At 54.9% G+C, this 27,353-nt stretch overlaps 10 protein-coding genes across 10 annotated transcripts; 4 read left to right on the top strand and 6 right to left on the bottom strand.

Annotated features, from left to right (window-relative positions):
• Nucleotides 1–726: 726 nt before the first annotated feature.
• On the top strand, nt 727–1,962 carry QBC33DRAFT_538554 (putative antigenic cell wall protein). The gene has a single exon (XM_060427899.1). It carries the CDS (start codon nt 995–997, stop codon nt 1,514–1,516), a length of 522 nt encoding a protein of 173 aa, XP_060283727.1. The 5' UTR covers nt 727–994; the 3' UTR covers nt 1,517–1,962.
• Nucleotides 1,963–2,002: 40 nt separating this feature from the next.
• Nucleotides 2,003–3,865, top strand: QBC33DRAFT_578263 (uncharacterized protein; the record flags this gene model as incomplete). The annotated part of the gene is made up of 4 exons (XM_060431050.1): nt 2,003–2,458; nt 2,515–2,567; nt 2,627–2,906; nt 3,008–3,865. The coding sequence occupies 4 exons, from the start codon at nt 2,003–2,005 to the stop codon at nt 3,863–3,865; spliced, it is 1,647 nt and encodes a 548-aa protein (XP_060283726.1).
• Nucleotides 3,866–4,811: 946 nt separating this feature from the next.
• QBC33DRAFT_515060 (fungal-specific transcription factor domain-protein) lies at nt 4,812–6,675 on the top strand (the record flags this gene model as incomplete). The annotated part of the gene is made up of 4 exons (XM_060426074.1): nt 4,812–5,316; nt 5,397–5,683; nt 5,741–5,862; nt 5,949–6,675. The coding sequence occupies 4 exons, from the start codon at nt 4,812–4,814 to the stop codon at nt 6,673–6,675; spliced, it is 1,641 nt and encodes a 546-aa protein (XP_060283725.1).
• Nucleotides 6,676–9,032: 2,357 nt separating this feature from the next.
• Nucleotides 9,033–11,440, bottom strand: QBC33DRAFT_538541 (catalase-related subgroup). The gene is made up of 11 exons (XM_060427898.1): nt 11,337–11,440; nt 11,148–11,277; nt 11,061–11,084; nt 10,784–10,994; nt 10,643–10,735; nt 10,575–10,582; nt 10,390–10,513; nt 10,030–10,317; nt 9,856–9,940; nt 9,352–9,777; nt 9,033–9,280 (listed from the first exon to the last, which is right to left on the bottom strand). The coding sequence occupies exons 1-11, from the start codon at nt 11,362–11,364 to the stop codon at nt 9,210–9,212; spliced, it is 1,488 nt and encodes a 495-aa protein (XP_060283724.1). The 5' UTR covers nt 11,365–11,440; the 3' UTR covers nt 9,033–9,209.
• A 289-nt stretch (nt 11,441–11,729) lies between these two features.
• QBC33DRAFT_70508 (uncharacterized protein) lies at nt 11,730–14,117 on the top strand. Its single transcript, XM_060433006.1, has one exon. It carries the CDS (start codon nt 12,163–12,165, stop codon nt 13,900–13,902), a length of 1,740 nt encoding a protein of 579 aa, XP_060283723.1. The 5' UTR covers nt 11,730–12,162; the 3' UTR covers nt 13,903–14,117.
• Nucleotides 14,118–14,507: 390 nt separating this feature from the next.
• Nucleotides 14,508–14,999, bottom strand: QBC33DRAFT_558993 (uncharacterized protein; the record flags this gene model as incomplete). The annotated part of the gene is made up of 1 exon (XM_060429929.1): nt 14,508–14,999. One exon carries the CDS (start codon nt 14,997–14,999, stop codon nt 14,508–14,510), a length of 492 nt encoding a protein of 163 aa, XP_060283722.1.
• Nucleotides 15,000–17,080: 2,081 nt separating this feature from the next.
• On the bottom strand, nt 17,081–19,212 carry QBC33DRAFT_538537 (POT family-domain-containing protein). Its single transcript, XM_060427897.1, has one exon. The coding sequence runs from the start codon at nt 19,036–19,038 to the stop codon at nt 17,212–17,214; it is 1,827 nt and encodes a 608-aa protein (XP_060283721.1). The 5' UTR covers nt 19,039–19,212; the 3' UTR covers nt 17,081–17,211.
• A 3,599-nt stretch (nt 19,213–22,811) lies between these two features.
• On the bottom strand, nt 22,812–23,912 carry QBC33DRAFT_515055 (uncharacterized protein; the record flags this gene model as incomplete). Its single annotated transcript, XM_060426073.1, has 2 exons — nt 22,812–23,726; nt 23,802–23,912. The coding sequence occupies 2 exons, from the start codon at nt 23,910–23,912 to the stop codon at nt 22,812–22,814; spliced, it is 1,026 nt and encodes a 341-aa protein (XP_060283720.1).
• Nucleotides 23,913–24,138: 226 nt separating this feature from the next.
• Nucleotides 24,139–25,527, bottom strand: QBC33DRAFT_538529 (putative short-chain dehydrogenase). The gene has a single exon (XM_060427896.1). It carries the CDS (start codon nt 25,267–25,269, stop codon nt 24,304–24,306), a length of 966 nt encoding a protein of 321 aa, XP_060283719.1. The 5' UTR covers nt 25,270–25,527; the 3' UTR covers nt 24,139–24,303.
• A 467-nt stretch (nt 25,528–25,994) lies between these two features.
• QBC33DRAFT_538527 (short-chain dehydrogenase protein SDR) lies at nt 25,995–27,257 on the bottom strand. The gene is made up of 3 exons (XM_060427895.1): nt 27,075–27,257; nt 26,489–27,001; nt 25,995–26,390 (listed from the first exon to the last, which is right to left on the bottom strand). Exons 1-3 carry the CDS (start codon nt 27,127–27,129, stop codon nt 26,059–26,061), a joined length of 900 nt encoding a protein of 299 aa, XP_060283718.1. The 5' UTR covers nt 27,130–27,257; the 3' UTR covers nt 25,995–26,058.
• Nucleotides 27,258–27,353: the final 96 nt, after the last annotated feature.

Raw genomic sequence — 27,353 nt, 5'->3', positions numbered from 1 at the left:
AGGCCCCCCCCCCCCCCCCCCCCCCCCCCCCCCCCCCCCCCCCGCCCCGCGGCTCTCATGAACAGATGAACAGACACTGCCCACGCAACAAGACACTCCAGAGCACATCCCTGTAGGCTACTTTGACCGCTAACAAGGTTTTCAAAACTGTCATGGCAAGGTTTTTGTCATGTACAATCAATCAGCTCCAAATAAGGCTAGATTATGGTTCGGAGAATGCACATCAAGGTTGAAAGAGATATCGGGTTAAGGTGCAGGGTATGGCACCTGCACCGGGATATTCTTTACTGTGTATCAAATACTGGGCGCAAAGGAAAAAGGGAAAAGGAAAACAATATATATGTTACGGCTGCTCTGCGTAGAATTACTTTTTACTCCCCCGCCGAATCCCGAACGGGAACTTCTCGCCGGCGCAAACATCTCCGGAGGTTTGACTCCGGACTCCGAATGCGAATTACGTTGGAATGGAGAGATCCAGAGGTGAAGAGAGCGTCAGCGTCATTGTGGAGGAAATTGCAACCGTTGTTCGTCAAGGAACCCAGCTTCACATGCCCCTAATTTCCCCCTTAGAGCCGCGGCAACTAGGGTGCAACGTTATTTCCTGTGATCGACATACTGGCGATCCCACCAATCCCCGCATCCCATCCCCGGATCGCACTTCCTCACCGGGATTAAGGCACCACGGATCGACAACGTCTTTCCTCTTTGCACTTAAAACGCCGCCAAGACAGATGCACCGCTGACATCAGTAGGAAGCTTGTATCCAAATTTGGGCTAGGCTTCGCCGAGTTCTCCCGGAACCTTGGATTTTCGGAGTCAGTATTAAGGTAGGACTGCTGTGTACTGTGGTAGTGTATAAAGGGCAAGTAAGAGACCGTCTTATCTGAAAGTCTCCCTTCGACCATCTCCCAAATCCTCGAGGCCAACCAATTTTCCCTAAGTGGAAACCCCCGCTTTCCCATCCAGCCAAGTTCCCTCAGTCAAGCCAGCCAAAATGCACATGACGAAATTCCTCCCGGCAGCAGCCCTCCTCATCGGCAACGTCCTCGCCGACGGCGCCGCCATCGTCGCCGCCCTCGGCACCATCGCCGCCGACACGGCGGACCTGAACAACACCGTTCTCGTCTGGAACGGCGGCCTGCTCGGCACGCTCCCCATCATCGCCACGTCGACGGCCCTCCTGGTCAACATCAACAAGGCGACCTCGACGGCGGAGTCGTCGGACGAGCTATCGGTCGTCGAGGCTGTGACGGTCAGCTTGGCGACGCAGGCCCTCATCCAGGACCTCGACACCACCCTGACGACGATGATCGCCGCAAAGTCCAAATTCGACCCCCTGTTTCTGAGCCCGGTCATCCTAGTCGACCTGGAGCTGGATAAGGTCGCGACGGATAAGCTCAGCAAGGCCATCAAGAGCAAGCTGCCGGCCGACGTGGCGAGCGCGGCGGACCAGTTGGCGGCTCAGATTGACGCGGCTTTCGATGAGGCTATTAACGTTTATAAGGGACCGTGGTGAGGAGACTTTGGTCTGCCCGGGTTGACCTTCGGAGAGGGTGATGCCGTGTTGGTATGACGCCTCTTTAAGACGCATAATGAAGGGACATTGGAAGTGAACGATGGCAATGGCTTGAGCGAGCTCGTTGTTTAGCCTTGTCGTATGACATGATAGGTTGTTTTATTTACCACCTGATCCCCAACTATCAGCATTCAACGTGACACATGTCTATAAGGGGGAGAAGCGCTCGATAATTCGTTGGAGTCAGGCCGAGACACGCGGCCCTTCCCAGACACGCTCGTAGTTTCTAGCTTCTTGTTCCTACCGGGGTTGGTGAGAAGACTCTAGAGGATACCATCAATGGAACACTAGACCACAGCAGTAACCCCCAGGATCGCCACTCTGGAAATTCGACTGGGCCAAGTCAACCCCATTAAATCACGTCATACCACTAGAGACTATTCAGAGGCATATAATCTAATTATTCATTGCTTATCAGTTCTTAAGATGCCACCTCCTTGGACATCCCCAACGATCGGCTCCCAACCTGTGGCTCTGCTCGGGGCCGGGGTTTTGGGCCGTCGAATCGCTTGCGTCTTTGCTTCCGCTGGATACAATGTGCACCTGAGAGACCCCTCCAGTGATGCCCGAAGCGCTGCGTTGGACTACATCTCCAAAAACCTCGATGATTATTCCAACATGTCCAAGGGTGACCGCGTATCTGGACAGTACCGAGCATTTGCCGACCTGGACAGTGCAGTGCGCGATGCCTGGTTGGTAATAGAGGCGGTTCCTGCAAAAATCGACACCATGGGCGAGGCGGACCAGAAGGCTCCTGCTGACTGCATTCTGGCCTCGAATTCGTCTTCATTCAAATCGAGGTTAATGCTGGACAAAATCAGGGCTCAACGCCGGCCCTTGGTGTGTAATGTGCATTTTGCAATGCCGCCAGAGGTCCGCAATGTCGAGCTAATGACTGACGGCGAAACCTACCCGGAGGTGTCACCTTCCTGACAAAGGTGCTTGAGGATTGCGGCATGCTTCCTGTCACGGCGCGCAAAGAGTCGACAGGGTGAGTCGTGAGTCATTATTTGATTGTTGGTACCCAACGTTGACGAGAAACACGTTTAGCTTCATTTTCAACCGTCTATGGGCCGCAGTCAAGTGCGAAATCATGACTATCCTCGCTGAGGGTATCTCGGAGCCAAAGGAAATTGACAAGCTTTGGCTAAATATGTTTAACTCCAAGAACCCTGGTCCTTGTGCCTTGATGGACCAGGTCGGCCTCGACACCGTGACATTCATCGAAGACAACTATGCCCAAGAACGACATCTCGACACCGCCCTGACTGTTGACTGGCTGCGATATAATCATGTGGCGCAAGGAAAACTTGGTGCCAAAGCCCCAAAGGTGGCTTGTATCCCCCGCCCAGCAGCAGCGCCACCAGGAGTCAAAGTCACAGCCTCCCCACCATCTACTTCTTGGATGTTGGTTTGGGCGCCAACGTCAAGGACATTGCATTGGCCAACTGCTCCGGCCAGATCTTGCGCAGGACAGGGAATGACAAACAGGCAACTGCCGTCGTATCGGGGCTGAAATGTCCGGACAGCATCGACTTCTCATTGTCTACGGGCCGCATGTTCTGGACGAACATGGGACTGAAGACGTCGACCTGCGATGGCTCTGTCATGTCCGCGAACCTCGACGGAAGTGATGTTCAGACACTAATCCCGGAAGGCTCAGTCCATACGCCGAAGCAGCTGGTCGTCGAGGACAAAAACCGCAAAATCTACTTTTGTGACCGTGAGGGCCTGGGCGTTCATCGCTGCGATTTCAACGGCCAAAACCATGAGATTCTGGTCCTACGAGGAGATTGCAACATAGCAGATCAGGAGGATCAGCCGCGGTGGTGTGTTGGTATTGCTGTAGATACCAAACATGGCAAGTTCTACTGGACGCAGAAGGGACCGAGCAAAGGCAACGTGGGGTGTATTTTCCGAGCCAACATCGATATGCCCGCTGGCGAAAGTTCCTCGAATCGATCCGATATCGAATGTCTCCTCAAGGACCTGCCGGAACCAGTTGACCTGGACATCGAGCCAGAGACGCGGATGTTTTACTGGACTGATCGTGGCGAACATCCCACTGGCAACACGCTGAACCGAGCGTGTGTTGGTGATCAGAAGCCACATGCACAGATCTTGGCCAGGCATTTCCATGAGCCTATTGGGCTGAATATTGATTCCACTCACCAGCACATCTACGTGTCGGATCTCGGCGGCACCCTCTATCGCTTTGGTATAGATGGCAGTGATAGAACCGTTGTCCAGAGTGACGACGGCTGCTACACTGGCATTGCTTTAGTATAAGATCGGGAGAAATCTTGAGTGATGATAGACAGGCCTGGATTACCTGGTTTCAAGACATTGTAGACTCAGAAGCAGCATCTAATTATGTCTCCCAGTCATCCTTGCTATTATTGGCTGCGTCTTGATAACCAAGTTGAGGCTGCATTGGGGCAATTGGAGGATGTTGTAGGGAAAGCAAGAGTGGAAGCTGAACATCTAATTGTCCTAGTATAATTAGGAATCCGACCATATAGGGGAAGGCAGGAATGGCTGATTCAGGCAGCATGAAGGATTTTGTCTAACAAAACAACTATCGGCACACAAGCATCTAACTAAGGAGTTAACATCATCGCTTGGGGGCTCTGGCAACTGGCTACAGCTGATAGAACTTGATCGCACTAGTTTAGCGGTGTTTGAGGTTAAATCTTTCATTGATAATTAATAAATCGAGCGGATATAATCGGAAGCAGCAATCCCTGGCGACTATGGTGTAATGGTTAGCATTATTGCCTTCCACTTGTGATAGCAATAGATTTGGGTTCAATTCCCGATGGTCGCAAAACGCACTTCTTTTTTTTATGCCCTATGTTCATTCCAGGACCGAGTCTCTTATTTTGTCAGAAAAGTATGTTTTTCTATTTTCTTTTTTTTCTTTTTTCGCAAGTGGCAAATTGACTGTTTCACCCAAAATTACCTCTCCTCGTGTTGGGTATTCAGCTTTGTTCACATGCAGGTGGCGGAGTCTTCTGCTGTGATACGTCACGCACGGTGCCCCCCACACTTTTCACATTTACCTTCCCACGTTGGTTGCTATCAAATATCTCTTGCTCCCGCCATATTCGAATAACTTCTATTTAATAATAGATGGGCTCATCATTCTGACGTTTCACATGCAGCAAAGCAGATCCATCTCCTGAGTCTTATATCTTAAGACGGGCAGTTACGTATTGTCATTCGCAACTTCACGATGGAAGGGTTAGGGCCACCGCAGAAGCCGGAGCAAGCTGCGTGTCTTGAGGACACACAGTTTACATTCGTGTTTGGTCAGACCAAGCAAGGTCTCCGTAGTCATGCCATGCGAGAGCACTGGAAACAGCGACATAAACGGACCCGAGAGAAGAAATCAGCACGGCAGCCTCGCCGCCAGTTACTACCCAACACAAAGCAGCTGCCCCTCAGTACCCCTCGATCAGTCTTGGTCCCGCAGATTGACGACGTCTATGAGTTGGAACATTTGCATCTTTCACACCAACAGTCGGTTCAGTTCCAGCTCAGCGGGACCAATCACCAGCCGGCAGAACGGGGGATGACCTCTACTAGCGAGGAGAGCGAGGAGAGCGCGGGAGTGCAAGGTGGAATCCCAGCCCAGGCCCTCGTTGGGCTGAACCATGCGCTTGCATGTAGCCGACTAGATCCCTTCGACATGTTTCCAGTGAATCTGACAGCGCAGCATCACAAACTCCTCCATCACTGTAAGTCTTGCGCAACCTAGTGACAGGCACACGCACACATACAGAGGGATAGAGAGGGGGAAACTAATCCACCGCTTCAGGGCTCAGTACCCACGGCACCATGATGTTTGAAGACCTGCCGGCGGCGACCTTCAGCCCCATGCGAGATGTGTGGTTCCCCCTGGATCTCTCAAACGCCGCGTCCTTCAACGCGGTCATGGCCCACGCCGCCGCCCACCTGGCCAGAATGCAGGGTCTCGGGGGCTCAAAGGATGCGCTGAGGTACAAGGCCGAGGCTGTCCGTATCGTCATGGCGTGGATGAGCGATCCAAACCGTGCCCTCAGCGATGAGGCTTTCGCCGCTGTGATCCGACTTCTGACCTACGAGGTAAGCGTTGGCTCGATTTGGCTCCCGTGATCCATGGGCTAATGATGCACCTTGTAGAGGTACTGGGGATCAGAATCCGAATGGAAAGTGCACCGTGACGGACTGCAACGGATGATTGAGGCGCGCGGTGGCATTGCGGCGCTGCAGAGAAACTGGCGGCTGGAGCTTGTCACGTTCCTGTGAGTTTATGCCCTCTTGGTGTTTCCAAGCTTTTATTCTAGTCTGTTCCGGTGTAGTTGTTGACACAAGCACCCCCCCCTCGTAGCGTTTCGCTCATGTCCAAGCCATCGTGGTTTGACAGCTCCAACAACATCTCAGAAATATCCGAAGGGGCTCTGACCAGGGCCGACTTGCACCCCTTCACGGGGAGCACGGAGAACTTGCGCCGAGTGCGCTGTCTGTGGCTCATCTCTTTTATCCAAGACATACGCACCCTCATGAGCTGTTCCTCCGAGTTCCGCTCCCATGGGCTCGCCCTCTACATTGGTGTCCGGGATGCCGTGCTTCTTCTGCAGGCGGACTCGCAGCACCAGTCGAACGGCTCCCCACAAGATGAAACCTGCACCCGCCCCGAATTCGCCCGGCTGGCCTGCCTCTTCTTCATCAGCGTACTGCTGCAGGGCTCCGTATCCGTCTACAACGCCTCCCCGTCTCCGGCGCCGGATGACACGGCGGCGGCCTCACCAATTCTCAGCGACCTGGCCGGCCTCGACATCTTCCTACGGGTGTCCCGGGACAAGTGGGAAGGGTCCGTGGAAAACCTGCATTCCGCTCTTTTTTCCGAGTCTCCCGCCCTTCCAGATGGCGCCCGGAAGGTGGATTATGTCCTGCAAATGACGAATGTGCTCGGGTCAATGGGCGCCGAGGCGCGCCGCGGGGTGGAAAAGTGTTTGTTGCACATCCTATTGCCTGCCAAGATCAGCGAGGAGGAATCCTTGTTTGACGATAATTTGACCCCTGACTCCTTATTATCCTCCTTGCACCGCATGTAATTCTTTTCCTCTTCTTTCTCGCTTCGCGCTTCGTCGTGGTTAAGAGGTGGAAGAGAGTTGATTTCGTCTGCTGCTCTCTGTTGCTGCCGCACTCACCACCAACCTATTTGTTAGCCAGGTTTTCCTACCTGGGAGGTGCTGGGTGCGGCCAAGGGTATCGCATTTGTTCTGATCCGAGCATTTCACCTACCATCTCGACCTCAACCAAGGCGCAACACAGTTTGTCAAGACTGATGACGCCCACTCTGATTGCAGCTGCTAGGGACTCGGACATATTTCCGGAACCCAAATGGCATGCTAGATCTCCCTTCACCTTGGATTCGTCGCCCGCTCTTAAAGAGTGGAGGCTCTATTTCTAGTCACCCAAGAGATGACCACAACCCCTGCAACCGTTCTCTCCGCGCTCCCAAAAAGAGGCCTGTTTTTTTAACAGCAGCTTCCCGGTCTAGAGGCCGAGCTGCAAGCCGACCGTCTCGGATGCGACGCGCCTGGTCGGCTTCTACGTCGGCCGCGGGCTCCTCCCTCCCGACGGACCGTACAAGGTGTCTTCCTTCAAGTCGGGCGCATTGAACATGATCTTTCTTGTCGAGGTCGAGCACAGCAAGCTCAAGAGCCATCCCGAGCCGGACCCCACTGACCCACCCGATGCCATCCCGGAGAACTGGTCCTGCGCATCGCCATGCCCTACGATCCCCATTTTAAGGTGGAAAGTGAGGTCGCTACATCCATGTTTGCCATATCGCACGGCGTTCCTACGGCGCGCGTCTTCCTTTACGATTATAGTGCCAAAATCCTCTCGGCCTGGGAGGTAATTTTTATGGAGCGATGTCCTGGGTTATTGCCCGAGGAGTGGAGTACCGCAGTCGGCGATGGGGTGGGAAAGGCCCGTTACGGAGGCATCCTACGGGAGGTCCAATCATACGTGCGCCACTTATAGGAGCCTACGTTCGACGAGGTTGGGAGCCTGTCGTATTACTGGGACCATCATGGCTTTTTTTGTTGGGCCCATGTGCTCGTACGGCTTCCTGTGGCTTGGTAGCAGAGGGAGGGATATCAACCATGGTCCTTTCGAAAGCTGGAGCCAATTTAAGGCGGCATTGCTCGACGCCCGACTGACGAATGATGGCCATGGCGCCGGATCAGCCATGCCGTCTTTGACGCCACCATCATCAGAAGACTGCAGTGATATCCAATCGCCCCCGAGCCCTCCACGAGCAACTTTAGCAAACACCCGCCACGTCATTCAGCAGATCTAACGGGTACTCCATTCCCAGCGGTCTCCTCCAGCCGCACCAAGCGACATACCCGACCCACCTCATCCGCGCCGATCTCCACACCGACAACTTCGTAATCAGCCCCCCCCACCCACCATGTCACCGCCATTCAGCTGCCCCTCGTCCCGGCAGGCATGCATCCAGCCGTGGCCAAGTTCGCCACGACACAGACCCACCCTGCTGTCTGCCCGAGCTCGGTAGGGTGTCAGTCCGCCGTCTGCTCGCCGAGTCCCATGTCGTCTTCAATACGCCAGGCACGCTGGTCGATACGGATCAAGCCATCCGGGTGCAGTGGGAGGTCAGCAACGTCTCCCGGCCTCCTGATGAGTACCTTACCGGCGAGGCACTGGTACTTGGGCGGGCCTTGCAGCTAGTGGAGGAGACGGAGGCTGTAGGGCGGGAAAGGTGGTCTACTAAGCATAGCCTCTAATAGATAGTTTGTCTGGGGCCTCAAAAAGCAACGTCCTGTGACGTTTCGACGATTTGATTTGTTGATCCGTGTACATGTCAGCAACCATTGATTTGGATAATTACTTTTTGTGTCCAACATCCGCGAGCACCCAATGAGAGACGTCATAACCCGCTTGTGTTCGTAGATCTGGGATAAATCGAAGCTAGGGGTCGTATGCTGCTGTGCGTGTGGAATGATAGTGGCGATTTTCGTATCCGTGCTCCCGTCAGCCCCGGAACCTTGAGTTGCTCTAGCCTCCTTAATGGAGAGCAGGAGCATCATTGGTCAATTACTATTTCCAGAATTGGTCAAGTCCAAACTGCCCCTCATTATAGAGTAGTTATCCTAGTCCGGCGAAGCCCCCTGATTGCCTGGGCTGCAGCGTAGGATATGCTTGTTTTGACCCCAGGAAGCTATTAGCAAGGATTGCTGGCATATCCACGTCAATATTGCAGTCCCAGCTGAGCACTAAATCCATTAGCGGAAATCCAGCATGCAGAAGAATGAATCTGGAAACTCCAGGGGCTGAAACTTGGCCCACCAAGTTTTGGTCAAGAGGCCAGTGGTAATTAATCAATACGAGGTGTAGAGTCGATCTTTGCCTAGGTAGCTACAATCTCTCTATTAGACAGCGCCATCCGAGTTAAGCAAACATTAATAGTGACAAGAGGCTTTTGTGGTAACCAATGATTGTATTTTTCTACTTGAAGAAATCAAACAACGATAGACACCGAAAGTCCATCCATCCCCTGCGCCGGCCTGCTCCCCGCCTTCCTGCATCAGGTTCGATGATCTAACCAGCTAGACCTTCACAATGCAATCTCTTCCGTGGCGGCGCGGATACGGGACCCCAGATCCTTATTGACGCGGGAGAACAGTTCTGCAAGCGGCCCGACCGAGTCAGTTATGCAAACGTGTGTGGGAGGAATCTCAGACCTCATAAGCACATACCGTAGACCATGACTCTCAGCTTCGAACTTTTCCCCTTGGACAGGTGGTCCGCCACGTTGCCCACGAAGCGGTCCTGGTGGCCGGGCTCCCGCCCGAGAACCTCCCAGAGGTCCGCCGCCTGCTCGTAGTCCTCGGGCCCGATCTCGCTGGTGAAGCTCGACACTTCGCCCGTCCACTTCTCGTGCTCCGTGAGGGTGCTCAGCCCGCCGCGGCGGCCGTTGCCGGCGGTCTTGTATGTGGTCGGTTTCAGCGTGGAGCCAACGTAGTTGGGGTCGTCGCCGTAGTTGGCGGTGAAGTTCATGAACCCGTCACGCTGGAAGGGGGAGTAGATCGGCACTTTGGCGTGGTTGGTGGGTAGCTGTTGGTAGTTCACTCCGAGGCGATACCGGGCCGCGTCGGCGTAGGCGAACATGCGAGCTTGTAGCACTGGGTAGTAGGTACGTACGATGGTCAGAAAAAGGGGGAGATGGGGAAGAAGCGGACGGCAGCAAGGGAACCACTAACTTGGATCTGCGGTGGGCGCAATGCCCGGTACCATGTTTCCAGGCGAAAAGGCGGCCTGCTCGATGTCGGTGAAGTAATTCCGCGGCTGTTGTTTGTCATGACCCGTTGATTAGCACTCTAAGTGTTTTTAATCTCTCATCTGGCAGACGTCAGGGGCGTAGTTGGTGCACTCACATTGCGGTTCATGGTCAAGCGGCCAATCTGCCGCAGGGGGTAGTCCTTGTGCGGCCACACTTTGGTCATGTCGAAGATGTTCCACTTGTAGGTCTCGGCCTCGCTGGGGTCCATCACTTGCACGTAGACATCCCAGACGGGGTAGTCGCCCTTTTCAATAGCCTGGAAGAGGTCCTCAACGAGGAAATCAGGGTTCTCCCCGGCCAACTTCACGGCTGTTTCACGATCAAGATTCCTGACTCCAATTTGCGTCTTGATGTGGACCTTGACATACTTGAAACTGCCGTCCTGTCGAGCCACATAGTGTCAGCTCTTTATACATTGCCTCAGGGGTAGAGAGACCTTCGAATCAAGATTTACCTCCTTGGTGAATTTGTAGGTATGCCCGCTGTAAGCGTTCATATGGCGGAGCGAGGCCGGGGTTCCTCGATCGCTAAAGAGATGCATGAGCTCGTGGATACCCTCCGGATTGCCGACGTGGAAACTATCACATAGTGGTCACTACAGTCGCTCTCCAAGTGGCGAAGCGTCGCTGCCAAACTCACTCCCAGAACTGGAAAACACTAGTTAGCAGCCATCCTCCCACCACTGTGCCTGGTTCTCTCTTACTTACCATATCTGAGTCGGGCATATTGGTGCGAGGGTGCCTCTTGTGCGATCTGTTCATGGATGGGAATTTGATGGGGTCCCTGACGAAGAAAACAGGCTGCACGAAAATCAACAAATGCTCAACATTGTAGACCGCAAGACTCACGGTGTTGTTGAAGACCCAATCAAAGTTCCCCTCGTCTGTGTACAGCTTCATGGCCCAGCCGTGGACATCGCGAGACGTGTCAGCAGAACCTCGCTCGGGTCCCACTGTGGATATCCGGAGAAGAACATCTGTCTTCTTCCCAACTGTGTTGAGGAAACTGGCCGATGTGATGTCTGAGCAGTCATGGGTGACTTCAAATTCGCCATATGCCCTGTGTTGGGGACGAGCCGTTAATCTACTGGCATCGTGTTGATGATGAATAGTTGGTTAGACATACCCAGCTGCCTTGGCATGGACAACACTGGAGGAGAAGAAATGTCAGGTCTCGTGCTACTATGTGGGCTGGCCGGGTTTTGCAACTTGCCGCTCAGGGATTCTCTCGCGAGAAAAGTGAGCCAATGTCTCAATGAGCTGCGTATCCTGGAGCAGGACCAAACCTCCGCCCGTGCCGTCTCTCAACTGAACACTGGTCGTGCTTTGGGGGTAAGGACACCCTGTGTTGGGCAAGTCAGCGAGGTGAAGTCTTGATATAGCGGGCTGGTAGCTTGCTTACCTTCAGCAAGAGTGTAGTCCGGTGTCATGATGAGTCTTCAACAGGGTTGACGGATGTATGGGCATAAGAAATGGGGCAGATTTGCTACGTTTGAAGAAACGCAGGGCCGGTATTGGGATAATTTATATCTAATGTCCATTTCCACCCGTCATCGAGCTCCACCCCTTTTCGCAACTTACTTTCTTGCATGAGAAGATACGCAACGGGCAACCGGCGATCCATAAGCAGGTGGCCCTTACTGGGGCACAAGAGTGGCATGGAGCTGGACATGCCCTCCAATTCGCTTTTGGCAATAACCCAAGGCAACATACCGTGTTGATGACGTTGATTAGGTTGATCATGATAAGGGAGGCTTAATTTCCAGGGCCTGGTGATTGGCTCAATAGAGTTTCCCAGAACAGTCTAGTCCTGAATCTAACCATGTCTGGTTAGTGCAATCGGGCTTATCGCGATTCATATGAAGCATCTGCGGGTTCAACTTTCGTGTTCCTCATTCTCGCCCGCACTCTGGCGTAATGCTGATATGATCTCTAGCTCTTACCCCTCACCTTCCATCTCGGAAAGAGTAGTCTGCCAATGGATATCGCTTTTCCACGACACGGCGTCTCGCTCGCCTCTACCTCGGAGTGTCACTCGTGGGGATGGCGGGATGCGGCATGGTCCAGAGCTGTGGTGACGTCGTGCAAAACTCTCCCAACAACGAGTGACCCGGAGGTATAATAAGGAGGCGGAAGATCCGAGAACCAGACGTCAGACTTTGCATCTTCATCTCCCCATCGCCTTCTTCCCAAAGCTACAATTAATTATACCAGCTCTGTTCACCGTCATGACTACCACCGGAGTCCCCTTCGACTTTATCATCGTCGGGGGAGGCACGGCGGGTAACACCGTCGCTGGCCGCCTCGCCGAGAACCCCAATGTCACCATTCTCATCGTCGAGGCAGGTGTTGGCAACTCGCATGAGATCGACGAGATCACCACCCCTTCGCTGGCCATGGAGCTCCGGGGCAGCCAGTACGACTGGGCCTACAAGACCACCATGGTCAAGCGTGACGACTATGAGCGCATTGAGAAGCCCAACACCCGCGGCAAGGCCCTCGGCGGGAGCTCCTCCCTCAATTACTTCACCTGGGTTCCCGGTTGCAAGCCCACTTTTGATCGATGGGCCGAGTACGGGGGCAAAGATTGGACCTGGGATCCCCTCGTTCCGTACCTCCGCAAGAGCGCTACCTACCACGACGACCCCAAGCTCTACTTGCCAGAGCTTAAGAAGCTCGGTGCCGGTGGTCCCATCCCCATTTCCCATGCCGAGCTCCTGGACGAGATGGACCCCTTCCGCAATGCCCTCACCAAGGCCTGGAAATCCCGGGGCGAGCCCATTTCCGAGAACATCTACGACGGCGAGATGATTGGCCTCACCCACTGCATCGACACCATCCACAAGGGCGTACGCTCCGGCAGCTACCTGTTTGTGAAGGACAAACCCAACATTTCTATCCTGCCCCAAGTCCACTCCAAGCGTCTGATCATTAATGACGCCGACCGTACATGCAAGGGCGTCACAGTCATCGACCCCTCCGGCAACGAGCTCAGCTTCTACGCCAACCGCGAAGTCATCCTCTCCCAGGGCGTCTTCGAGAGCCCCAAGCTGCTGATGCTCAGCGGTATCGGACCCGCCCGCGAGCTGGCCAAGCATGGCATCAACACCATCGTCGACTCCCCCCACGTCGGCCAGAACCTGCTCGACCACCCCGGCGTCCCCTTCGTCCTGCGCGTCAAGGACGGCTACGGCATGGACGACGTCCTCCTGCGCAAGGGTCCCAAGAATTCTGCCGCCATCACCGAGTACGGCAAGAAACACTCAGGGCCCTTCGCGTCGGGCCTCCTGGAGATGGTGGGCTTCCCACGAATCGACAAGTACCTGGAGAAGGACCCGGCCTACCGCAAGGCCAAGGCCGCCAACGGCGGGCTCGACCCCTTCTCGCCCGAGGGCCAGCCACACTTCGAGCTCGACTTTGTCGGCATGTTCGGCAGTGCGTTCCAGTGGCACTACCCGACCCCCAAGGTGGGCGACCACACCTGCGTGGTCGTCGACCTGGTCCGCCCCGTCTCCGATCCCGGCGAGGTGACGCTCCAAAGCGCCGACCCGCTCGTGCAGCCAAACATCAACCTCAACTTCTTCTCCAACGACCTCGACATCATCGCCATGCGCGAGGGCATCCGTTTCAGCTACGACGTCCTCACCAAGGGTGACGGCTTCAAGGATATCGTCCTCGGCGAGTATCCCTGGGATATGCCCCTGGACTCGGACGATCTGATGAAGCGCGCCGTCCTGGACCGCTGCCAGACGGCCTTCCACCCCTGCGGCACCGCCCGCCTGTCCAAGGACATTGGCCAGGGCGTCGTCAGCCCCGAACTCAAGGTCCATGGTATCAAGAAATTGCGCGTCATCGATGCCTCCATCATCCCCGTCATCCCAGACTGCCGCATCCAGAACTCGGTCTACATGATTGGCGAGAAGGGCGCCGACTTGATCAAGGCTGATCACAAAGATCTCTACAAGTAAATTCTTGGTGAGATTCGGCTCATCTCATCCTGGGATTGATCACTTGATGAGGAGGATACACAGGAGGTGATTGAGTCTAGTCTTTTCTGTCCCTACCTATGGCTTGGTATACGTCAAGTTCAAGTTTTTCGTAACTATCTAAGAAAAAATATGAACACTTTACTTATTCTTGGTGATTTGTGAGCATCAACGGCGAGTGTGTATTACTGGTGTCCTGGTTGGACCCGCGATGAAGTGTAGCCCAGCACAAGTCCAGCGACTCGACGACTGCCACTGACGGGATTAACTCAAGTCCTCGTCAGTGGGCAAATTGACAACAAACGTGTTGTGATTCCCAACTACGTTGTCTGTGGTGATGCCTGTTTCCGTCCTCTAATTAGGTTTCTGGCACCCCGTTTCCAGGAGCACCCCCTTTTTACCCCTGTCCAACATGCGTGACTTTTGTAGCACCAAGAGCCCAACACATCTACCAATTCCCCTTGCAAGCTGCGCATATCTATCCTCTCATTCTCCCCCAAGCTTCTCCCAACCCCTCCGGTTTAAATTATCCAATCATTCTCTGCATATGCAGGGCCACCTCCCTCCCTCCAACCCCATCACCACCCTCAATCCTCACAAAACTGCGCCGTACACACCCCCCCAGGCGGAGTACACACCCCACAACTCTCATTACAGCACTCCTCCCCAGCAAGACAAGTAACCTTCCCGCACGACTTCTCCCCGGCCCCATCCGGAGGCAAGCAAAACTCCTTCGTACACCCCTCCCCGGGCCGGGTGCAAACCCCACAGCTCGCATTGCAGCACTCCTCGCCGGCTGGACACGTGGCCGCGCCGCAGACGGTGCCGTTGCCCGGGGCCGGCGGCTGTTCCGGCGGAAGGCAGAACTCCAGCGTGCAGGCGCCGCCGGGCGCGACGCAGGTGCCGCACGACGAATTGCAGCAGGTGAGGCCCGCGGCGCAGACGGTGGCGCCGCACGCCTCGCCCTTGGGGGGGAGGGGGGTGGGTGTCGCGGTGGGTGTCGCGGTGCTGGTGGTGGTTGTGGCGTTGGCTTCGCGGATGTGGACGAGGACGGGGTTTGCTAGGGCGCCGAGTGCCATCGTGGTGATGAGCACGAGGGATTTCACTGAGAGGGAGACTGAAGGGGCCATTTTCTTTCTTGGGTGGGCTGGGCTTGAGTTCTCCCAGTTCAATTGCTTCGAGTGGTAAATGTGAGGCGAAACAGCAAGGAGCGTGGTGGAACAGTAATATATAATTACCTGTGGAACTAGTGGATGAGGATAATAGAATAGGACATACAATACTACTACTAAGGATCGGGGTGCGCCGACATATTATACCAATGGCCTTGTTACCAAGAATTCCATGGATATATATGACGCGTTGAGGTCCCTACGAATGACTTGTGAATAACCTTAAACCTCCGGGACCTATTTGGGCTAAGAATAGAGCAGCCCGAGGAAAAAAACCAGTTTACTTCCGTCGATGCACAAAAACCGGCGGGCATTCATCCGACAATTTACCACGACAGCGACTTCGATGAGATGTGGGGTTAGCGTAGCAACTCAGGGGGCTTGGCCAGTAGCATCAGCCAGTCGGTGCCTGCCGAGAGATGTTTCGTATATTGCTTACGCTGTGAGGCTGCTTGGCGTCCAGTATGGACAAGTGGCCAACAGATGGGGGATTGCATTGGTCTATTAGGCTATATGTCTGTTGGTACCAACACCAAGGATCAGCAGAAACTCATGTTAATCTCACAGTAAAATCACCTGAGGAGAATGGAAGAGCTTCCAATTGGAAAGTTCACCACGTCAAGGGCTGAGCATGTTCCCGTTGTCCTGGCCAGCTCGGAAAGATTGAATTCGTCGGTGGCCATATGATAGAAGCCACCGGCCCAGTTACTGGGCGTTAGGAAAGGTTCGATTGTAACTAGTGGAATGGGCCTCGACTCCAGCCCCTATTGGTAACGGCATCATGTAGAAGAAAATGTGAACGGTAGTGTTTTGATGAGTATAAGTTATTTTTGACGGACCACCTGTTGGCCCCTTTTTTCTTCTCCTTGTTCCCACATCTCGGCTCGTATTTGTCGATGAATGTCGGGTGCCATTCTTGAAATACTCGTCAGGAAGGGGAAGATGATGTCTGGAGCACTGCTAATAATAGTAAATATCTCAAACCACTAGCTAATTTCTCTCCAGCCTCATTTACAACCACTTCGACTAGGCCGGGGTAGAAGAATGAGGCTCCTTGGCCAGGCCGCAACTACACACCATGCTCCTCTCATTACTTCGTTGCTTCCGCAACAGCAGTACAACCCCCGGCTCACACACCTGGCAAGAGAATATCTAAAATGGAACCTCATCTTAGATGACGGGCTGAAATCCCCCCGAGAGATTGTAACCCGGATTTGCACCAAAAGCAAATATCCCATGGTCGCCAGAAATAGTACAATATGATCAACCAATTCTACTACAACTCCTAAATAGAGAAAAGGATTGATCGCTTCACACCATCACTATGATCAGCGGCATGGTAGCCGTTTAAGGAGCCGACTCGACGGGCATGCGGGAGATGAGGCCCTCCAATCTCCCTGGTACTGCTACAAGGGACTCTGACGGCAATCCGGATCCGGATCCTAACTGGGAGCGAATCTTACAAACGTCCCTGGCTGCGGCTGATCTAAAACTCGTAGCCAGACAGGAAAGGGCATATATACAGAAACAGCTAGTACGCCGGTATCGGCTGCGATACAATAAATCAATGACGCCGCGACCTACCTCTCTTTGGAATCACGCGAAGCTGCTTGAAGTCTGGCTAGTGGCGTCGACCATCTCTCTTGTAACATTCGAGCCCAGTCCCGTGTGGCATTCCCCCCTTCGGGAGAAGGAAAGGGAGAGCCGGTCGAGGTCATTATGGAAGGCGGCATCCTGCTCGCGGTGGCTTCATAGCCGGACTGGCTAAGCTCGACGCCGTCGATATCATCAGAGACAGACTGGATGGCAATCCTGTCCGCAGACTCCAAGATCCAAGAGCATACAACTTGGCTCCATTCTCCGTTAGAAATCTAACCTGGTGTTGTTTGATCCCGAGGTATTAGTTAATAGCTAGTATGTTGGCGGCCCACGAACGTCGAGCAGTCACGTAATGAGTAGAATACGAATCACTGATGAGACGGACAAGTCTTGTTTAAAATGTCTTTTTGAATTTATAAAGCGAATTACGATTGCTACTGGTATCATATTCATGTCCCTAGATAACATACACTCTCCCTCATCAACATCAACATACAAAACCCCCGAGTCTCCCGCCACCTCAAGCCTCGTCGGCCTTTGAGTTCTCGGCGAGGGTGGGCTGCTGATTCCCGATGAACTCGGATTTCTTGAGCATGTTCCACTTGTCCTCGTCCGAGTCGAGGTGGTGGAAGCAGAACCAGAAGGCGACGCCGCCGACGACAGCGATGCAGGCGACGACGGTGTAGTTCCAGACCAGCAGGGGGTCATCGGAGAGCGGGGTGAAGGCCTGGCCGATGGCGGCGGAGATGGCGCTCATGAACAGGTTGACGCTCATGACGAGCGACTTCATGTTCTCGGGGGCCTTGGAGTAGGCGTACTCGTACGAGGTGACGTTGGCAAAAATCTCGGCGAGGCCGATGAGGATGTAGGGCAGCGACTGGGCCCACACGTTGATGGGCGCCGGGGCGCAGCCCTCTCTGTTGGCGTGCCAGCCGCAGGGGCTCTTCTGGTAGATGTAGTACTGCATCACAGCCGAGGCGACCATGGACATGGCGGCGATCATGAATCCGAGAGTCATACGCTTGATCGGGGTGAAGGCGATGCCGAGCTTGCGGAGGCCCGGGTAGAGCAGGCCGTCGATGAGGGGGATCATGATAACGATGGAGATGGGGTTGAGGTTCTGGATGATGTCGTTGGGCACGCCGTGCAGCTCCATGGTGGAGGCCTGAATCGTGAGGTTGCCCGTCATCTGGTTGTAGGACAGGAAGAAGATGGGCAGGAAGAGGAACACCTTGCAGGCCATGAGGCCGCGGCGGACTTCGTCAACCCAGGCGTCGTCGTACGTCATCCATGACGGGCGCTCGGCGACGGGCACGTTGGACGGCTTGGCGAGCTCCCAGTCGAGCTTGAAGAGCGGGCAGCGCTTCTGGACGAACATGAACATGCGCAGGAACTTGGACAGCAGCGAGCCCGTGGGCGGGGTGAGGCGGTAGTTCTTTTTCTGCGACCACAGCACCAGCGGCGCGAGCAGGAACATGCCCGTGGGGATCAGGAAGGCGACCCAGAAGCCCAGGTACTTCTCGACCCACACCATTCCGATCTGGCCGGCCATGGAGCCGATGTTGATGCAGAAGTAGAAGTAGAGGAAGATGCGCGTGTTGGTGACAGCCGGGTCGACGATAACGCGCTCGCCGTTGCGCTCCTCGACGCGCATCCGGGTGTCGTCGTTCTGCTCAGCCAGGAGGGGGGACACGTTGGCCTTGAAGAAGCCCGTGCCGACGCAGAGGGTCAGGAGTCCGATGATGAAGGCGGCGAAGGACGCGTCGGGTTTGACGATGACGCCGGGCGACGAGGCAGCGACGAGGATAACGTGGGCGATGGTGGAGATGCCGATGGCGATGTGGATGGTCCAGAAACGACCGAGCCGGGCATCAGCAATCCAGGCACCAAACAGAGGCATCAGGTAGGCAAAGAACTGGTTGAACAAGCTGATTCCCTGGGCAGCCTTGGGTCCCATACCGAGGGCGCCGGGCACGCGCTGGCTCGAGTTGCCGGTAGCACCCGTGTTGGAGCCGTCGGGGAGCGGGTGGTTGACAAAGTTTGTGTACAGGACGGCGGAGCCATAGTAGGAGAAGCGCTCGCAGAGCTCGACGAAGGCAATGGTGTAGACATTCCACTTGATCTTGCCCGACACGCGGCGCAGCGTGTGCAGCTCCTCCTCGGTCGGCTTGTCGGGCCACGAGTTGTCGTCGTCGTCGGTGGAGGCGAAGTCGTGGGCGGGAGCCTGCAACGACTTGCGCACATCCATCGACCCCCGGGCCTCGTTGTGAGCGAGGCCCTTGTGCTCAGGGTCTACCAGACCAGACTGCACGATGGCATCGGTGTCGAGGTTGATGGTGGTAGTCATTTTGTCGCCCTCCCTTTGCTAGCTGTCGTTTGTGAGCTTCACCCGGGCCTTCTCTTCGACGGTGGATAGAAGGAGGGGAGGGAGGGGAGGAGGCGAGCAGGAGAGACACGCGGGGAAAGACTAAGGTTGATAACGACAGAAAGTGTTCGGGAAGGAACGCGGGCAGCAATAGCCTAAATAATAAATAGATTCCGCAGGCAGGCCTCAGGGTCGGGGTCGTATCAGCATTATCAGGGGTCGCCTCAGGGTTGCACCAATTGGGCAGTCGGCGGCGGGTTGCCACGCGCCAAGACCCGACAGCGCGGGGAGCAAAGTTTATCAATTCAGGAAGGTCGATTGGTTCATCCCCGTCGAACCTTCCCAGCGGAGCGGGCTGGCTCGAGGTGTGGAGGCGGCCGAAGACAGCGGCGGGGCCCGGCCCATTGGCCAATGATGGAAATGCGCTAGTGCGACCGATCGGTCCTATTTTGAACAAGTTTATACTTGGACAGGAAGGTGGAAGGCGAACAGACGGGGATGCCGAAGGGGTTCATGAATCAGGCACTGGTGGCCGAGGGTGTTTCGATTCTTCCATCCCATCGTCCCTCTCTTTTGCTTTTGATGCACTCTTGCGCCGCAATCGCGCTGAACTGGCCTGGCTGTTTTCGATACTTTTGACGACGCCGTCGACTCTCAAGTGTTGCTTTCCGGTCGTCTGCCGGCAATCACGGGGATGAAATGCAGGCCTCGGCAGTGGGTGCTGCAACGGCGTCTAGCGCAAACAATCCTCTTCGCTCGCTTCAGAAATGCCGAGCATTATTTTCCTTGCTTCAACCTCGGCCTGATCTGGGCGCTGCGAAGAAGATAATGTGCACTGTTGGATACACTGTATTTTCCGTAGTGTGTACTTGGCAAAGATTTCTAAACTTAGCAATAGACGAGCAAAGTTACAGAGAAGGAAGGTGCTAAAACTACGGACTTGCAAGTATCCGCGCTAGCAATTGAAATCAGGCTAGAAGTAGACATACCCTGGCCGCACACGCCAACTCGCGGCCCTGCACCGTAGCCCTCCCGGCTTAGCGTAAGCCTAGCGGGCAGGGGGCGAGTCGGTTAGCTCGGCACGCCCACATAAGCGTCTTGTTAAGATTTAGAGCCTAAAGAGTCAGGGAATGCGGAGGCAGTTACTGGATTGCCAGGAGCAGATCGGCCTGGCCTTGACATTTCCTTGAGGGAAGACGAAAAGTTGGAACAAACTACAGTACACTAGAGCTCGTGTCGGGCCTGTCCTACGGCCACCCCGTTCGCCTACGCGATTCGTACACTTAAACTACGGATATCACGTATCAGTGGAAACACGCGAGCGAAAACTTGGCAAGATAAGATACGGGTCTGGGCGACACTCGTCGGTCACCGTTTTGTGGATTAGTGGTAGTGTCACCTTCCCAAAGCAGCCAATGTCCGGGACAATGTTCTTGTGTAGCACGTGCTTCAATGCTGTGGCGGGGGGGAGGATGGGAAACGGCGACCCAATAGACAGGCAGGAACTCCGTAATTAAATGGCAATCGGGGAATCTGGGGGATGCGGGGCTCCAGATAAGATGCGTATCGACCTTCTTGCGGAAGGTACTTGATGTACAGGACCAAGGTACCTAGAGTTGTAAACCGCAGCAATGCGAGTCTGCACGTCAATCATGACGATCCCCAGGATGCAGCCGTGTTCCCCGCGGGGTCATGACAGCGGAGAGCGGCCACTATCGGATATCCATCGTATGCGTAGTTGTACACGTGTAGAATACCTACGCTACCCACCTTCACCAGGTTCTCGAGGAGGGAGCTGCCAACTTGGGAAACGGGGAAAAGCCGGTCCCCAGAATAGTTGCTTACAAAACACACCAGAACAAATGTCGTTAACGTGTTATCATCACGCCAGAGTGCAACCACACTAGCAAGCCAGCCCGATCCAGGGAAAAGGTCCTCAGCAAATCTCCCCAGCCCCGTGGCTTCGGGATCTCCCATCGTTCCACAACCTCTCCCAGGGCCCCGCCAATGAACAGGCGAATGTCGTGGAGAACGAAGAAGGGAAGACCATGGTGTCGGGTTTTGGTGCCGCATCCGGGCGGGCTGGAGACGGTTCCATTCGCCACCTCCTCCCTCCTCCCTCTTTCCTCCCTCTTTCCTTGCCTTCTCCTCCTCTCTCTCCTCTCAGTCCTCCCAAGAGTCCCAGTTCTTTCTGCGGACCCGGAACTTTGCTATCGCTAAGGTACAGTACATAGTAATTTTTAATTCTCAACCGCATTATCCGTATCTGCATCCCACCAATTCCGTCCCCGCCGTCCAATTTCCGGCAGGCCCAAGCCAAGCCGACCACCGCCCCGCAGACTCCGGGCCCACCAAATCTCGCACTCGAAGTCGAGCTCGGCGGTTTACAAAGTTAATGCAGCGCTAGAGGAGCAATTTAGCAATTTCAAACGCCGAAAAAAAATCAAGCTTTTCGCTGTCCGACTATGTCCCTATCGTGCAAGGACATATGAAGAAGAATGACGCGATTCCGAGTGTTAATGTCGCAGCTCAAGGTTCTTCCCCTTCTCACCTCCACTCGTGCCCTAGACCATCAGAAAAGGTCAAATTCTGTCAACTGAGTTCATCAAAACAGGGCTCACTACTAATGCTTATGTTATTACAAAATGACCTTGGTGAAGATAATCCAACCTAATATGTCCAGCCATGGTTCGCCCACTTGGAGTTGTGGACCGTTATTCTGGGCTCTTGCGACACAGATTATATGATGGTCTTGTTTTCTTGCGTGCTTGATGTCCCCTTGCGTTGTGGGGTCTCTCCCTGATAGGCCCTACCTGGACGGCTTTATTGCTGAATCTTAGCTGTGAACTTATCGATGGGGGGTGTCTGGCCGTGTCTCCGAGTCGCCGAAACCTGGTAGGCGCCCCCAGCAAGTGCTGCATCCCATCATCATCCGTCGTGCCCGATAAGCTTGCCAAATCCAGCGCCGTCTTATCCCTCAATCAGTGCCGATGCGTATCCTACCATTCCTTATCTCCCGAAGTTGTATTCATTGCATCCAGACCCGGAAGAAACTCCAGTGTCTCCACCTTTTATTCCTGGCATGCCCGTCTTCGGATTCTTCGGCACAGCTAGCGACCACAAGGACGGACGTTGTGCCTGCCGCTCCCCTGACGTCCTACCGGGCGCGCCCCGAGCGGGTAGCTAGCTCTGGCCGGCTCTACCGTCGTCTGCCCCAGAGGATATCCGCCTAGCTACATCACGTGGGAGCAGCCTCCGAGGTAGGTAAAAAGGGGGACTTGTTGCCTCAATTCGCCGCAACCTCACTCGCGTTGGTGTGCCGTGGGACGTTTTTACGAGTAGAGAGCGACGGCTCTGGTGAAGCTCTGCACAGGGTGCCGAGCTCTGGGGTTGGAGAGAGATTTGATGCACCGTGTTAGCACGGGCACCCTTGGGCTCTTCAACGGCCTGCTCGACTCAAATACCTGATTTGCATGCACAAAACAGAACAAACAAATCAGGCAACCGAACTCCTTTCCTCTACAAAAGTCAAGATGCAGATCTTCTCGCCGTTCTAACAAATAACTACTCTGCAACCCTGCAGTGGCGACAATATTTGTCCTGGATGTTAACGTCAAGATCGGTGCTTTGTGGGCTTCGCCGTGACTCTCATGACAGCGGGTCACCCACGGCGGATAGACAAATAAAACACCCCGTACTGTCCTCATTAAACGGCTGCAAAAGTGAGGTTTTGCTCTCTCGTCATGAGTCTCCCTTCAAAGATCCGAGCCACCTTGAGAATGGGCAACTACCCGGAACCCATGTCTCGGTGCGTGGACTCGCACCGTCGTATCTCCAGCTACCGTCTCTATGGTAACCTGTTTGCTGTTTATTCTCACGAGTCTGCCCGAGTCCTTGTGCCCAGAGCCAGTATCGGTCGGCCAAAACTGTACGAGCTGGCCCTTTTGGAGCCCCTGCTTCTGGACGACGGGATCGTTCTCATCGACTTGGCCTTCCGTTTCGTTGTATGCCGAGGTCACCATCAAAGCTGCGGCTTGCTCTCCGGACACAGTCTGAGGTTCGGAGAAAGACTTCTCGGCGGCAGACACGGCTCTCTGGAATCTCTCAATCCATGCAAAAACCCTGGGGAACAGTATCGCCGAGATGTGGTCCGCAGGAAGTGCCCGCGGGATCAAAGTCGACCAGTGAAGCGGCCAGACGGCCTCGATATCCGCCAGGCTCGGCCCCTCCGTCCCGAGGATCCATTCCCTGCCATCCGCCAACAGTGTAGTCTCCAAGAGCTCAAAGACGTTCTTGACTTCGTTGATAGCCTCCGGCCGTGCAGCTGCCAACGCCTCCGCGGTAAGAAGCCCCCTGCCTCCAACCAAGTCGGCGCGATCCTCAATAAATGCCGGGTCGCTCCACATGGGCAAGTCCGACGGCATCAACTGGACGATGCGCCTGGAAAACCCGGCGTCCATGGTAAAGGCCTCGAACAGCCTCTCGATGACGCGGTGCTCTGGGGTTCCGTCGGCTGCGAGGCGGGGCCGCTCGGGCGCCAACTGCTCCAGCTTCTGCAGGATGAGACGCGAGTCAAGGTAGACGTCGCGGCCGATGGAGAGGATGGGGATCCGTCTGTAGTTGATGCCTAGGCGCGCAAGGTCCGGACGCGGCAGGACCCGCGGTTGGATCTACGGTTGCAGGTTAGAAGCCAAGGTTGCAGTTTTCCTTGCGCGGAAGACAAAAAAAGACGTATGCCACAGTACACATTGAATGTATGGAATGCCCCTGAGAGCGAGGTACCAGACGACCCTTCTCGAGTTGGGAGAGCCAGGGTAATGGTATAGGATAATAGGCTGGTCCGCAGAGGTCGACATTTTGGCCACAACTGAAAGCGTTCAAAGGGAGAGCGTACTGGATGGGTGGGAGTCACCTTTTTATGACTTAGGACAGGCTGATGTGGTCTTACTCACATGCAATAGCGCCGTTCAGGATGCACGAGGGGTCCAGATCTAGGCTCAATCAACAAATCAACGACGGCCTTAGGGCGGAGCGCATGGATCCTTCGACGGGTATTTAATTCCAGAATGCACAAATGTAGTTAGCATGGCGCAGCCGGCATATTTGAGCGATTTGCACTCCGGCTCAGCAATAGCTCTCATAAAGAAAGTTCTAGTTTCGCTAGCCCAGTCCAGTGTCGATATAAAAAACTCTGGCTAATAACAGCAGCGACCAACTCAAAGGCCATCAAATTCTAGTGTTCGATCATCAAGGGTCAAACTCCTGCCCAACCAACGCCTCGGACAGTTTCCACAACCTCCTCGCACCCTCCGGATCCAGCGCGTAATCATACGGCTCACCATGTTGACAATCCTCAACAAAGACCCCATCCCGACTCTCCAGGTCCGGGTCCAGCGCCGCCACCAGCATCGCCGATGTCCCCTCCGGTATCGTCTTCATCTCCTCGAGGGTGAACGGCCTCCCCGTGTTCCGGCGCGCGACGTGGTCGATGTCCCCAAAGTCGGACATGTCCAGGTGGGTCGCCAGGCCGGTGCCCCAGATGCTGCCCGGGTGGACGGCGTAGGACCGGACCCCGCGGCCCGCCAGGCGCCGGTCCAGCTCGACCGAGAAGAGCACGTTGGCCGTCTTGGACTGCCCGTAAGCCGACCAGCCGTCGTACGCGGCGCCGCCCGAGAAGTCCGGGTCGTCGAAGCGCACGTTGCTGATGCGGTGGCCGCGCGAGGTCAGGTTGACGATGCGCGCGCCCTTTCCGGCGGCGAGGATCTTGGGGATGAGGAGGTTGGTGAGGAGGAAGTGGCCGATGTGGTTGGCCGAGAAGGTTAGCTCGTTCCCCTTGTTGTCGACGGTGTAGTCCTTGATGTTCATGATCCCGGCGCTGTTGATGAGGGCATCGATCTTCTCGATGTGGCCATTCGAGTTGATCTCTTCGGCGGCATTTCTTATCGACTCCTGGTCTGTAAGGTCGCACTGGACGAAGGTCGTTTTGACGCTTGAGGCGATGGACTGGATTTCGCTGGTCACGGGATCGATCTTGGCCTTGCTGCGCGCAACGAACACGATGTGCTCCGGAGACTGCTTCGCGAGCTCAATGGCTGCCGAAGCGGCGAGACTCTTCTCGCTGGCTCCCGTAATGACGAAGGTGCGGCCCTTGACGCGGTCCGCTAATGCGATTGCGACCTCCTCGCCGATGGTGTGAAAACTGAACGGAGACATGGTGTAGCTTCTGGCTGTGACGTATCAGTTTCGTTGTGGTTTAATTATTGTCTGGTTGTCATTCAAATCTTTTGGAGCAAGGGAAGCCCTCTATTATATCAAATCGGAGCTCCATGACCTGTCTTACTTTGGTGGGCAGCATCGAATGCTGATGTCACCACCTTGCACCCTACTCGAGGCCTTGGTAATCATTGAGTCCTTCGCAGACGACTTTAACACCGAATCTATCGCCCAGAGGCATAACACCGAATCCTTCGCCGATGGAAGATGCGGTCCTCAAACCCGGTCCGCCAAGTGCTGACAATTCCGGACATGTCGGAAATAACAATGGGGTAAGTCCGGGGATCTCAAGAACACAAGACAGGCGAGGTTTTACGTCAGTATTTCCCCGACACTCCCCCCCCCCTCTCGTAGACTGTCAAGTCGGAGTCATTGAATAGAGAGGGAGTTTTAGCTGAAGCCGAGTTAATGACGCCTCTCTCTTACCCGACATCACTTGATCGGTATCGCTCTCCATTACACAATTGCATGACGGACAGGTCGCAAGAGCTTCGATGGGAGGTACTCCGTCTCGGTGTCATCGATTCATTACGAGGTGGAAAGCACGCGGTGGAAAAGAATCAGGAGGGCACATACATTCACATTCATATGGGAAACCAATCATCAAACACACTCGTTACGTCCTACGCTGCTTGCCATCTCGTACAACTTGGGACTTGTTGGTGAGCTCCTTTGCTTTGGAGATGATAATTGACTGTTTAACTTAGAAGTAATTATTCCTCAATGCTTTCAAATCTCCTGACCCAGAGCACTCAGCTCCTTGACCGCGTCGAGCTCTCCCAAGAGACCCTCAAATTTGGACTTGGCCATTTTCCAAGCCACCGGACCGAGGGGAAGTCGCAACGGAACGCGCTCGCCACGGCTGGCGATGTTGTAAATGGCCTCTGCGATCGTAGAAGGCTCGATGCCAACACCCGCCTTCATGCCCATCCGGACATATCCCTCGAGCTTTCGAGCCGGCATGTCGTCTGCCGCATAAGCTGGATGGGGCTTGGTGTGCGCCTTGCTGTGGCCCTCGAAGTTGGTCTTGACGGCGCTTGGCTCGACGATGCAGAAGTTGACTGGGGGGATGAATTAATTAGCGACGGTCATTCCTTGCCTGGTATTTCCTTTGGAAAGACACATTATGACGCGCATGATATTTGCTAGGGGAACTTACTGTTCCAATCCGGATGCATCTCCCTCGCAAGAGATTCCGAGAAACCCTCGACGGCAAACTTGCCGGCGTGGTAGTACGCGTGCCCCGGAAAGCCGCATAGCCCGGCGAGCGACGAGATGTTAAAAATCACCCCACCCCTATGGTCTTCGGCCTGGCGCATGACCTCGATGGCGCGCGTCGTCACCCGCGCCGTGCCGAAGAAGAGGGTCTCGATCTCCTGGTGCGTCTCCTCCTCCGTCGCGGACTCGGTGTCGCCCGAGAGCGAATATCCGGCATTGTTGACCACGACGTCGAGATGGAAGTCTTTGCCAAAATGCTCCGCAGCCGCGGCAAAGGCGGCATTGACTGAACTGGCTGAGGTCACGTCCAGGGCGAGCTTGAGGATGTTGGGGCTCGCATCGGGGAGATACGAAAGACTGGACGGGTTGCGGGCCGTGGCAATCAGACGCTGGTCTGGCTTGCTCGCGACCAGGGTCGCAAGGGCGCGACCGATGCCCGTTGAGCAACCGGTAACTGTTTGTAACAGGATGAGAGTCAGTCACCTATGTCATAGTACCTGAGCTCGAAAAGATAAATAGAGACTCACTCAACCAGACTGCGCCGGATGGCAGGCTGTAAGGCTTGGTGTTCACTGGATTCATATTCGCATGGGAGGTAGCACGGTTAGGTGGCTCTTAAACGGGGAAAGACATGGTATGTCTATTAATTATAGTTGAGAAAGGGTAATATCCAATGGCTAGATGCTTCCTATTAATTACTGGAAGCTCTGCAGCGTAACTCGGGATTCTTATAACTTTTGACCTCAGACCTCAGACTCGTCCTCTACCAATCAGCTGCTAGCCGAACACTAGAGCGTGTCGCAGGC

Source organism: Phialemonium atrogriseum, assembly GCF_030411735.1.
Source record: "Phialemonium atrogriseum strain 8032-3 unplaced genomic scaffold QBC33scaffold_12, whole genome shotgun sequence".
Classification (NCBI taxonomy): domain Eukaryota; kingdom Fungi; phylum Ascomycota; class Sordariomycetes; order Cephalothecales; family Cephalothecaceae; genus Phialemonium; species Phialemonium atrogriseum.
The sequence above is the reverse complement of the archived record's forward strand: the minus strand, read 5'-3'. Positions and strand labels throughout refer to the sequence as shown.